We start from the raw sequence: 13,247 nt of genomic DNA, 5'->3' as shown, positions 1-13,247 counted from the left end.
TGGCACCTCCTAGTAGGTTCTCTGGATACTGTAGAAGCATCAGTGAAATTTAGGTCTGTAGTACCCCTGTGGGATAGACATATATTGTGACACTAGCATCTCAGACAAAGGACAGAATTTATGACTTTCCCAAGGTCAGTCGTTGAATTAACGCATATCCTTCCAAAACTCTGACAGCCAGACTCTTAATCTAAAAGCACGCCACCCTGCTTAAACAGGTTGAAAAGTATGGTTGTATTAACTAGAATCAGCCAAAAATGTATTTTACTTTCTACTTTTTTATTAAAAAACATGCCTGGAGCATTTTTTTTAACTTTACTGAATGCTTACATTCTGACTGTGGTTTTAAACAAAAAAAAAGTCCCAAACTCTTTTTTTGAGTCATATTTAAAATGCTGAAGAAGTGCTTTATTGAAAAAAAAAGAGTCAGCTTTAGTGGGAATCTATTGGTGAGAGGATTAGTGTGTTGTGGACAACTGATCTTTTTATCTGACCAACAGATAACTGAGACTACATTTTCCTATATTGTTTTCAATCTAGACAAATCTAAAGCTGTGAAATTCCTACAGTAGTCTTGCTTGCTCTCTAGAGGTAATCAGTACATTTTCTAGATCATAAAAGGGTAGGTATTTCATATGTAAATGCTTATCTGAAGCAACTTGCACAGACATTTAAACACTCAATTTTTGTCAACTGCTGTTGTAAAAAACTCTCTGAAAGACTGCATAGTGTTGAGGCTAAATGTCATCTATGAATATGCAGAGATTTGCTAGGTTTCACCAGAACTAATATAAAATGTCAGATCTAGATGTAAACAGCCCAAAATTCCTGGGGATGTGGATCAAGGATTTTTGTACAATCTTCTTTCTTCCAGTAATTTTCATTATTGAATAAAATTCTCAAGTGATAATTGAGGAAATGTATCATTTTGGCACACAGGCTGCCAGTATAATCTAGGGCTAAAGCTGTGTGAAAATGTTGCACCATATATATTTAATATTCCAAGGACTATGATTAGCCAGCTACACCTGCTATGCATAATTATGTGTAGTAATTAAAGATGTTTGAGAAGAGAATGCAGGTTTGGTAGATTTGCAAGGAATGGAACAGATGTAATATTGGCCTGAAACATTTATTGGTTTCCTCTGAAGCTTTTTTTTTTTTTTGTTCACAGATAGAAATTTGCTTTTTCTGCAATAAATGGCCCATGCAAAATGAGTTGAAAGTGGCAATGGAGGACATTAAAAGAGCTGTTACCAAGTTATTGTTTTATAAAAACCAAACCTAATATGATCAGAAAATGCCTGTAACTTTTACTTAATTTTCCTGAAAATACATCCCTGGTAAAGATTTCAGCAGACCTTAATTAAGCTGAGACGAAAGTCGAGAACAAAGTTGGGAGGAGTTTTTTGATGCTCATGGGAGAACAGGTTTTAAAGTAAGTAAGCCAAAGAGAAAACAAGTTATTTTTGTATCTTTGATACCTATGTGGTGGCTCATCAGGTGTGAGATGGCTGAACCTATTGAACTAAAGAATCAGCTCTGCTAACTGAGGGCAGCACGGCAGAGTGAGGGACATCTGTGGGTGGTGAATCCACCAGCTGGGAAAGAAGGCCCACAGTTCATCTGGATGCTACCATGAGACTGTGCCTTAGGGGACAGCTCTGCCAAGGCAAAACACTCCTCTGCATAATTTATTTTTGTAAATCATGGAGGAATAGACCAGAGTTGGAGATCTAGCAAACTAGGTCAACATTGGGGCCGACGTGGCCATATGACATTTCCATTTTGAAATACTATAAATTACTTTCCCTCAAACTCATCTGTATCTCAGCCTCTAATAAATAGCTATTTTCCTTTTTCAGGAATGTTATTTCCTTAATTCTGAAGCTAGGATATAAGATAAATGGCATTGTTCCTTGTCAGCGTGATCACTATAGACAAACGCATATATATGTACATATATATATATACACACATATATACAAATGTATAAGCCTATCAAACTTTATCTTGTTCCCATGGAGAGCATCAAATGCTTTTCTCATGATGAATTCAGAGAACCTTGGGCAAACCCATCCATTTTGCACTTTCATAGCTGTAAACGGAGTTTGGCTTCTTGTACCACCCTTTCTACATCTTTTCTAAATTCTTCAGGTACTTTTAAACAGGCATGCACCGGTGTTCAGCTGCATAAAATGTAAAATATGTATACGTATGTATTAGGAATAATGAAATTTGGAAAAAGTGATTGCAAAGTCAGGTCCCTGACTATGAGAGATAACCTTGGCCCTTAGGATAACAAACCTTTTTGAGGACGTGTCAGCAAATAGTTTGTGCCTACAATTACTATCAGAAATTCTTGGCTTCTCCTTTTAGCCTTCATTTCTGAGGATAAAACACTAGCTTTGTCATTTTCAAAACTGAACTCCTGTGTTTAGGAAGCTATTTAGAAAAATGACACCATTTTTAGAGTTTATGAAATCTTGGAGAGCCCATTTATTTCCCTGTGAGCTAAAAAATAGCTCAGTGCCCCCAAAACAGCACATCACCTTCATTTATGAGTCTAGTTCTGGAGTTGGTATCCACCTCTCTACCTTTCTGTATATAAATGTTGTCTGCGACCTGAGCATAAGCTTTTTTATCATTGACATGATGCGGCTACATGTCAGGGTAGTGGTTCTTAAGTTGTGATTTATAAAGCTTTGGTGGTCCATGAAATCTGAGTAACTGATGCACACATCACCCATGGATTAATTTAGGAGCCTGTCAGTTAAAGGTGAAAAGAATCATTCGGTATCTGGAAAACAGAAGGTATGAAGAATGGAAGTTGGGTGGCTCAGTCTTGAGAAGAGATGGATGACAGATTTAAGAACTGCCTTCAAAAATATGTAAGAGTTCTGTGAGCAGAAAGACACAAATTGCTCCCCAAGTCTATAGAATCAGAAATAATGGGCTGGTATTTCATCAAAGATAATTTTAGACATGGGGGAAGAAATGTTATAATAAAGACAGAGAAACACTGGAATAGTTTGCCTGAGTGGATTGTGGAGTCCTGTGGAAGTTATGCAAACATCCTTAGATGATCCAGATAGAGATGATCTTTTCCTGAGGTTGGGAAGGATGGATCAAATAACTTCAGTAGACCCTTTCTGGACCTATTTTCAAAATTTTGTAAGGATGCTCAGTGATCTGCAGGAACCTTTGGGGTTTGACAGCGGTTTATGGGTCCAAAGGCCAGGGTGTTGTAGTGGGAAGGTCTGGTAACTAGGACTTCCTAAATACTCCTGATGAAGACAAAGAGTGACTACTAGAGAGGTAAATAGTGCAGAGAGAGATTCTTTCCCAACCCATGTGCTTGGTCCCTCTCAGCCAGTCTACCTGTTCTTGTGAAATGCTAACGTGGTTGGAAGGTTGTGCTATGTAAGTGTAGAGGTTAGTCCCATGGAAAATGGTGTACAGGGTCTGAGCGGAGTTTATAGCACCAGGGAATGAAAACTGAGGCAAGTTTCTTATCTGGGACCTATCCTCAAAGCTCAGTAGCTCAGACATCACGCCTTTTCTCCCGAGGCACTGTTTCGCTCTTATTTATCATTCCTACTTTAGTGATGCCCACAGATCTGAGTCAGTAACTGGGTTTTATTACTACTAGATATCATCCAGAAACTTTTCTGGTACCTTCTGGAAGAAGCTGCTAATATTAATAGTCAACCCAGAAGGCTTCAGGAGAAACAGAGGAAAGTGGAGAAGTGAGCTGCTCCACAATGAGTCAGGGACAGAGCTGAGGACAGCAGCCTGCATTGTACAGCCTGTCTAGGCTTGATGGCTCTTACCTTTAAGGAGACTAGATGCCTGTGTTTATGCAATTAAAAAAAGAAATGTGAATTGCATCCTGCAAGTATAACTATATTATTTTCCTTAGATCTTAGAGGCATACCTATAATCCAACCAAACTGCTGAGTGTTAGTTTGCAGAGCTTTACAGGGGAAGCACTGCATTTTGCAGCAATTAATTTTGCAGAGGAAGCAGCCTGTTTAAAGACGCCTGCAGCAGTCACTAAAATATGTGTTGTTTTTCAAGGCCACCAGACACACAGTTGGCTAGGTTAGCTAATAAACAAAACAACAATGCAAAAACCCAGCCTCGTGGGGTTTGCAGGAAGAAGGGATGAGAAAGAAAATGAATAATGCTTACCTGCTAGGGGTGGGTGAAGACTATAATTGTTTAGCTCCCAGCAGATCCCTGCAAGGGTTAAAAATGACAAAGATATTAGTTGGTGACTGCTAAGATTGTTGGTTTGAAGCTCTGGGCAAAACACAGACTGTTACTTACCGGACTTGGTCGATTTACTTCTTAATGCAATAATGACCTGTGAAATGAAACGTGAGCTAGACAATTGTTCCTCATTGTTTCCAGTAAAACATCCTTTCATACCCCATTAAACCACCATTAATTCCATTTGAAAGAGAAGCAGGCACAAACACCACTCTCTCTTTTCCTCTCTTTGTGGGACTGATCAAGGCCTGTGGATAGTAAAGCAGTTTCTTATCCATTTTAGAGGGCATTGGGCAGCCTGTGGGGGCCACGTTTCTGAACGAGCACCACAGAGATCTACTGGATTGGCACCCAGGGGATCGCATTCCTGAATTTTGCAGAAGAGCATATCAGCTAACCTGGCAAACATAGGCAATTTATTGATGTTGATACATCACATTTCTCTCTCTTTTTTAGGTTGGCTTTCTTTAAACGTGAGATTTATGTGATCATGCAGTGTATGTGCATATGCATGTGTGTGCCATTTCCCACCCAGTAATTTTCAACCTATTTTCAATTTCAATCAAAAGTAGTATATGGATAAGTTCTCAAAGGTAATAGACTCCTGCAGGTTAAAAAAAAAAAAAATGGGTTTGGGAAGAAAACCACTACCAGTGAACTCTTCTGTCCTCCTGAAGGGGGATATCCCTTGGTATCCATTTCTCAGATACCAGGAAATGTTCTCTGGAGAGAAACTCCAGTGCGGTGTCCCAAGTAAAGGAAAAACTTTTGCACATTTGTAGGTGCCAGGGAATCCAGCCACAGTTCTGTAATAAAGCACTGGTTCCACTTTGCATGAAACTGGTTTCTTTAACTCCTGACTCTCCTCTAGTGTAACATACTATTGAGTAACTACAAAAAAATAGAAATATAAAACTGGAACACTTAAGATGTTCAGATTTTATCCAATGATACCAGATCAAAAAACAAAAACCCAAGATTTTTTTTCCCCTTAATCAGAGCTCTAACATGAGCGAGAAAACTAGCAAGCCATCTGAATGATGAGATATAAATGCTTCTTTTCTTCTGGAAAACATTGGTGAATAAAAATAGACAGAAACTGTTTTCCTACTAGAGTTTTCTGAGATTTTTTTTCCATGAAAAGAAAAGAAGTGTTTAACACTTAAAATATTTCATTCAGAATAATTTTTGTTTTCCTCCTTTATTTTTTTTGGGGGGGGGGGGGGGAGGGACACGACCTGATTTTATCAAAACCCAGTTTTCTTTCAATAATAACATAGAAAGCCAACTTCCAGAACAAATTTTCAGTTAGCTTTAATCACTGTGAATAATTCAGAAATATTTAGGACAAATTGTCCCTCAGTTATATCAACATAAATCTTGTAGTCCCCCATTCTATTGTAAGTTATAAAACAGGGATTGCGACATTTTCCATTCATGCGTGAGATGTTGTTACTGGGCAGACAATATTTCTGAAGGTGAGGGATCAATTCATTTATATAAGTATTTATATTTTCCAGTATAAGGAAAAGAAGAGACACTTGAGTGGGATGTTGTGTTGGAGATCTCTGTAGCTGAGAGGGCTTTGGTAATGCCTGTTTCACACAACACACTGATAAAGTCTCCTTAAATCCAATACGTCTGCATGCCAAGTGGTGTATTATATGCTCACAAAAGGAGGGAAGATCTGGAGGAGGCAGAAATGGGGACAGTTCTGATGAAGCCCAGGGTCTAGCCCAAGAAAGTCAAAATCTCCTGACACTAAGTTAGCCTTCACATTGTCAGTGGCCCCCAAGACCCCCAACCTGACCTCCCTTCCTTTTCTGCTTTTTCATTCTGCCTGACTTGTCCAAGATCCTCAGCCCTAACACACATTTCTGCCTCCACGAGCCAGGACCTCCTACCTCCTCTATCTCACGGGATGCCCAAGATCCTCCTGTCTCCAAACCAAAACTCTGACTCTGTGTCACTTCTTCCTTTCTCCTGTGATTTACCACATTGTCCACAAACCAGGTGTCTAATGTTAAACCTCTTAACCTCCACAGCCTTCCCAACCAGCAACCAAACTGTTTCCTTGCTGCTTTATAGCCTTACCTGAAACCTAGATGATGGCATTTAATCAGTTCCTTGGCAGGTGTTGTCCACCTAAAAGGAGGTTACCATGGATAAACAGCTTTTACCCAAGAATACCACTGAATTTCATGCAAGCATGAAATTCAAGCCCACAGTTTGACAGCCTATATTGTAACATGTTCCATCATCATCCCTGTTTTTCAGTTGCTTCTACTTTTATATTTTATTTTTATTTTATTTTTTTAATACTCTGTACTTTTATGTTATTTGCTACACTTGATGCCTTTCTTTTCCCATGCTAGATTTATGCCTGGGGTAAGATTTTGTCTGCAAGTTTGCTCAGAAATGGTTCAGCTGCAAAGAACAAAATGAAGCTTTTTTTTGGTGTATGTTAGAAAACAAATCTTTAAACTCCAAAACCTATGGGCTTGCAGTAAAGAATTGAAGGTTAGCAGGGAAAAAGCTCTGAGGTCAGTGAAATGTTTTCTCTCCACTGTCACCGCAAAAAACTGTGTCCAGAACTATCTATGAAAATAAACTATAGAGATTCATTATCTTCTGAAGTGTTATGAAAGATCTAAGCTTTGACTGTTGCTTGTGAAAATTTCAGTTCCTGCTCTGCTGCATTGTTTGAAGCACAGACATCAAATGCTCTCCTTCTTTTAGCTGTCTCCAAAATACCTGAGTATTTGGAGCCTTAAATTCCATGTTCTAGTTCCCTTGCATTACATCTGCTAATTAACAAAAGAATTCTGGGCACTTTATGACCCTTGTTGCTGTCCAAGGCGCTGTGTCCCTAGCAGGCAAACATGTGTTACGTCCTAACTTTACAGATGTCGTGATTTAACTCGGCAGGCAGCTAAACACCACACAGCCGTTCGCTCACTCCACCTCAGTGGGATGGGGCAGAGAATCAGTAAAAAAGGTAAAACTCGTGGGTTGAGGTAGAGATAATCTAATTTAATAGGATAAAAAAGGAAGGGAAAATAATAATAATGATAAAAGAATATACAAAAGAAGTGACGTACAATGCAATCGCTCACCACCCTTTGACTGATGCCCAGCCACTTCCCGAGCAGCAGCCTCATAGCCCCAGCCAACTTCTCCAAGATTTTTGTTCAGCATGATGTCATATGGTATGGAATATCCCTTTGGACAGTTTGGGTCAGCTGTCTTGATTGTGTCCTCTCCCAGCTTCTTGTGCACCTCCAGCCTCCCTACTGGCAGGGCAATATGAGAAACTGAGAAGTCCTTGACTAGTGTAAGCACTGCTAAGCAACAACTAAAACATCAGTGTATTATCAAGATTATTCTCATCCTAAATCCAAAACACAGTACTATGCCAGCTACTAGGAAGAAAATTAACTCTATCCCAGCCAAAACCAGGACACAGACTAGGTTATTAAGGCACACAGACTTATTATTAAGGCACCTAGCACAGTTTACTTTGGGTAGGATTGAGACTTTTTTCTATATGCCTGTATATGTCTCAGTGACTAGTTATAAGATCGAGTCTTGTTTACAAAAGAATTGGATCCTTATGGAAGGATTCAGTTGCAATTCTGAAAAGAGTTGGAGAATGAGAAGTGCAAAAGCCCTTGCCATGCACTTGAAGAGTAATGGCCTGGGAAAATAAGTCCTTTTTCTTCCTTCCCCTGTCGTTCTTCCTACATAGCAGTATTCTGAATCAGAGAGAATCACAACTGTATGTTTGTGTGTATGCAAGCATATCTGTTTATACACACACATGCAGGCACTGTCCTCACAACTGCAGTTGGAAGCATTTCATCATTTTTCCCTCTTATCTTCCAAATATTAGCATTTAATGAAATACACATTTCCTTCATTTATTTTGAACCTACTCCAAGGCCAGCAAATACCAGAACCTCAAATGTTATGACAGGATAGATTCTTTATTGGTTTGTTTTCTTTTCATTCTTTCTGTTTTCACTGTGATTTTTTTTTTTTTTTAAAGATTATAGACCCTTATGTTCTAACTCAAGGAGACTGGCTTCCAACAGAGGTAGACAAATATGTCCAAAAAAATGTTCCTGAGACCCATCCAATGCAGACAGCTGTGCAGCAAACAGGAAATTGAGGAAGTCAGGTTCATCAGAGACACAGGATTTCCTTCGTGGATGTTTCAGATAAAGCATCTTTAATTTTTCCACACGGTTCAGTGCTGTAAAAGAACCATGAGAAAAGCAGGAAAAATATTGCCTTGTAGCTTGAAGACAGTGACGTGAAATCAGAACTGAAAGACAAGTTCTCGTGGGGACCATTGCACCTTGGCCATGTTGACACGACCTCTTCCAAGCAAACTCATACTTGTCTGTCTGTGGTCCAGACTGACAGGACATGAGCCAGCTCTGAACCAGAAGCTGTGTCACACAGACACAGAAGGGTAGGACTGGCTAGGATGGGCACATTTCCATGCTAATGTGGTTACACACCTTCCACTTCAAGTCAGGCATGGTCCTTCTAGTTTGAACTATCAGCAGAGCAATCATAGAATCATAGAATCACAGAATCACAGAATCATAGAATCATAGAATGGGATGGGCTGGAAGGGACCTTAAAGATCATCTAACTCCAGCCTCCCTGCCATGGGCAGGGGTGCCACCCACTAGACCAGGTTGCTCAGGACCCCGTCCAACCTGGCCTTGGACACTACCAGGGATGGGGCATCCACAGTCTCTCTGGGGAACCTGTTCCAGTGCCTCACCACCCTCAGGTCTACTTCTAAAGGGCGATTTAAGTGTCCTCCTAGTTTACAACGTGCCATGCTAGAGGTTTCACTACTGGCAGGCTTGCATCACAGGAGCCAGCAGCTTCAGCCATCAGCATGCAAGAAGTGATTTATTGTGAGAGTGACAGGGAAACACAGGCTGCTGCTGCAGAATCACTCAGCAGGTCTGAGTTCATTGCAGAACTCTGCTAAGAACTTCTCCTGTGACTTTGAAGAAGTCACTTGATTATCCTGCGAATTAGGTTAATTTTTTTTTCCTCCACTCATGGATTTGTGACGGCTCTTTACATTTCAGTGTTGGGACTAAAGAAGTGTCTATGAAGCATCTGATATGATATGATTCCAAGCTAGTTTGAGGCTCCTTTGAAACACTGGGAAAAATGACATACCAGTAATTAACAGAGTCCATGTGGCATTACTAAAGCAGGCAAGCACTTAGATGTCTGCCTGTATGACCTTAGTTTGCCTTGCTCTCTTATTTGTCCTTTTAAGTTTTGACAGAGTCTTGCATTACATGATCACAGTAACAAGCAAGTAGTTTTGACTCATTTGGTCCAAAATGTGCTTGTTCTGGAGATGGCTCGGGGCTGTGTAGTATCACATGTTTGTATACAAGAACTCTGCCTTATCTCCTGGAGAAACTGAAACATGTGGGATGAATAAGGACTGGAGGAGAAGAAAGGAAAGTCTTACAGCACAGGTGGTTACTGAAACCCATCTGTGTTATAGAGCAACTTTAAACAAGTCTTTTAAACCAAATCATTTGCCCATGACCTTGTCCATGTCCCCACAGCATTTCATCTCTTGCCTAGATCCAGCCATGCCTGAGCATGGTGCTGGAGACTATTAGTTACAGGCACCAAAACTGCTCTGGGGAATGTAGTAATGGTTAAAGTGCGTGGGTGATCATGAGCCAATGTGTGAGATCACATGCTAACACTATTTGGTTTACTGGTGTAGTTGTGGCCTGGGTGATATCAACACCAAAAAAAAGCAGTAAGTGCAAAAACCATCCATCTCAGATTCAGCCATAGTGCACCCAGGTCAGGGACTCAATAGGGCATTTTACCTAATGAAACTGCAAATGTTGACTAAGCTTGGACCAAGAGGTTGGTACACCCAAACCCAACTTTTCACATGATAATTACTGAGCCAAAACATGCAAGATCTTAATTTGTAAGGCATATCTTTAAATGGATGTCTTCACTCTATCAAGTTCAGAGCACATGTTGTTGACACAATGAGCACCTTGGGGTGCTCAGGATATGTGGCATGAATATTAATATAATTATTAGTTAAGATAATTAGTAGAAAAGAACATATGAATGTCTTAATGCATTTATGGAGAGACAGATCAGGGTTTTGGAAAAATAGTCAATTTGCTGGCATTGTGTTTAAGAAACTGGTAAATAAATATTTGCATCTTGGGTAATTACATCGAACACTCAGTCTAAGATCATGCCAAGAACATAGTTATTAATGTACCATATAAAACTTTATATGCATTTTAATATATGCATATATAAATATATTATTATTAGAAAATCATCCTGTGTTCTCCAGTTGCTGGGAAAAGACACACAGCTAGTGAGGCAGCTAAACACACTGAAGCATCATAAGCTGTTCTAGTACATCTTTTCCTTTCAAAGAAAAGGTGTTTTTTTTTTTTCTTTTTTCTTCTGTGTTGTGAGCATGTTAAATTGGCCACAGTACCTCAACCTGTCTTAGAAAACAGGTTGTTCAGACAGGGTAATGTTGCAACTGTAATCTACCCCAGAATGGGGGTCATGGACCTGAGTCAGATATTGGTCCTGCTTTGGGACTTTTGTGACTTTGGTTTATTTCTTTGTCTTTTCTATTCTTTTTTACAGTTCTGGGTAACTGCCCACTAATTTTAGTTTCAAGAGGCCCTGTTTTCTTGTTGCTTGGATAAGGCAAGTTGAATTAAAACTTTGGCGTAGACCTAACTTGAGAGACCAATAGAGAATTTAACTTCTATGTTTGACAAGCTAATTGGCCAAGGTTTAAAACCATCCGTTATGCAATAAAACTCTATGCAATTAATTAAAGGGAGCTGATTATTTTCAGTCAGGCTCTGTTCCTGAAACGTCCTCCTACTCACTAATATACTTGGTTCCTGTAGTGGTTTTTCTGAAATTAATAAACACATTGCAAAACTAGAGTAAGTCTGCCTCATTGTTTTCTTCCCATGCTCACTAGGACGCAAGAGTTACTGGACTGAAAATTAAGTTCGATCCCTATAAGGTCCATATTGCAATCACACTGTTTTTCCCTCCTGTGGGATTGATAGGAGATTGTAGCATTAGCTGATCAAAGGCACCAACTGGGTTCAAGGCTGTACCAAAAATAAATATGAAAGAAGTAGAGGGTACAGCTCTATTGGATAAATATCCAGTTGAAGAAGATACTTGGTAAAAATAATTTCCCTAATAGTTGAGGAGAGTCCTTGCCTCTTGTTGGACCTCTGCTACTGATTTGGTGCACCTTTTTACAAATTATTTAAACTTTCTGTCTGCGTCTCACTCTGAGGAGTGACCACAGTAAAAGCATACCTCATGCTGGAGCAGGACTGGGCTCAAATGCCTCTGATCTCTGTGCCTTAGGAGATGGGCACAACTGTCTGCTTTCCACCTCTTGAGAGGGAACTAAGAAATAAAGCAATAGGAGGACCCATCAGGAATGAAACCGATTAGAGCATAGGTTGTTGTGGGGCAGAGAAATAGGCTGTGTCACTTGTTGAGGACTTTTCCAGCCCTTTGACTCTAGATGCTATATGTTATTATTATAAATTATGAGAGGTGTAAGTAGAACCAATAAAAGTCATTTTTTCATTGCAGGAAAATTATATGATGTCTCCCTTACTGTTCAAAACCACAGTGTAAGACACCTAAGTCAGCTTTAGAGAAACTATTTTGTCCAGCTCCCTGTGCATTCAGCTTTAGGTGGCTGGTTTGGACCATTGTGCAGTGAGAGAAACCTGCTTTCTCCTTTGCCTCTCTAGGGCCCAAGGAGACAAACTTCCTCAGCCACTCAAATTTGTGTCTGAAGTAAGAAGGAAGCCCAATGGAAGCCAGTGACCGCACATAACTAAAAACATCCCTTGCTCTTGGAAAGCCTGAGGCTCTCTGGAGACAAGATCTGACTGTGTATGCCTGTACAGCACTCCAGAGAAAAGAACCCAAAACTGGCCGGAGCTCAAGTACAAGTGCATTGCTGCACACAACAGTGTCGTGCAAACAGGAGTCAAATCCTACACAACTCCAACACTGGCTTAAAAATCAGGATCAAAGTTTAGCATGTTTCTAGTGTCTTGTTGAAGGACGTGGTTGCTTTGGGAAGAATATTAAGCGTTTATAGACTGACTTTTTTTCTCATAGCCATGCCCTCCAAAGCAGCCATTCAAGGACAGTTTGACCTGAAAGCAGATCCAGCTCCTGTGCTATTTGTTGGTGTATCTTGTCTCATCTGCTCTTTTAGCCATTCTAACCTCCAGTGACAAGGCATCCCAGAACCTGTGTGACTGACAGCTTCTGGGCACAAGGTCATCCTTAGGAATTATTAATAGCAAACAATGCCTCCACGTTATGGCAGACTAAACAAGTCACTGTTGTCCTCTAACATATTAATATGTCAATGTTGGATGTTTGCAGTTTGTTTTTACTGTTCTTTCTGCAAAGTGAGTGTGGGGCCAGATTCAGTAGAAGGCCGTATAGAAGCTAACTTGTTTACTTTGACTGATTTTACTTATAGATTATGTTTCCAGAGAAGCCCTTTGTAACTAATAACTCTTCACTGCAACCCTGAAGGGCTCACAAGTTATGGGATGGTGGATTATGGAAGAGGGTGGGTGGGAAAAAGTCAATAATAATACCAATAAAAAAGCCATCTTTCTGATCAAAGCAGAAAATGCTTGAATAAAGATTATATTAAAAAAGAAAAATGTAGAGGTCTTGTTAAAACCTTTGGGTTACTGTCCAGTTATGTGGATTTCCCCTCTAGTGCTTATTCTGGCATTCATTAAACCCTGATAAGTTACATAGAAACACTTGAAAGAATGATTAGAAATGCTATGTGTGAGTAATAGAATTGCTTAAAGGGAAATGGAAATTCTTAAAGGGAAATGCATACT

At 39.8% G+C, this 13,247-nt stretch overlaps 1 protein-coding gene across 30 annotated transcripts in view; it reads left to right on the top strand.

Moving 5' to 3' along the window:
- Positions 1-13,247, top strand: part of PKHD1 (PKHD1 ciliary IPT domain containing fibrocystin/polyductin) — a 268,857-nt gene that overhangs the window by 202,276 nt on the left and 53,334 nt on the right. For 2 of the 30 annotated variants that reach the window (XR_015708034.1, XR_015708037.1), the window contains one exon: positions 1,175-1,438. The exons of 23 other annotated variants lie outside the window; for them this stretch is intronic. Coding sequence is in view for 2 of the 7 variants with exons in the window: in XM_087773826.1 (XP_087629952.1) it covers positions 8,324-8,403 (80 nt within the window). In the remaining 5 variants the exon portion in view is untranslated. Of the gene's footprint in view, positions 1-1,174; positions 1,439-8,323; positions 9,420-12,119; positions 12,919-13,247 lie in introns of those variants that run through there. 5 more of the 30 variants (XR_015708035.1, XR_015708036.1, XR_015708038.1 and 2 more) reach the window with 5 other exon arrangements.

Source organism: Nipponia nippon, unplaced genomic scaffold (assembly GCF_047370975.1).
Source record: "Nipponia nippon isolate SJK-2023a ecotype South Korea unplaced genomic scaffold, ASM4737097v1 scaffold_4, whole genome shotgun sequence".
Taxonomy (NCBI): Eukaryota; Metazoa; Chordata; class Aves; order Pelecaniformes; family Threskiornithidae; genus Nipponia; species Nipponia nippon.
Note: the sequence above shows the minus strand (reverse complement) of the source record. Positions and strands in the feature narration are given on the sequence as shown.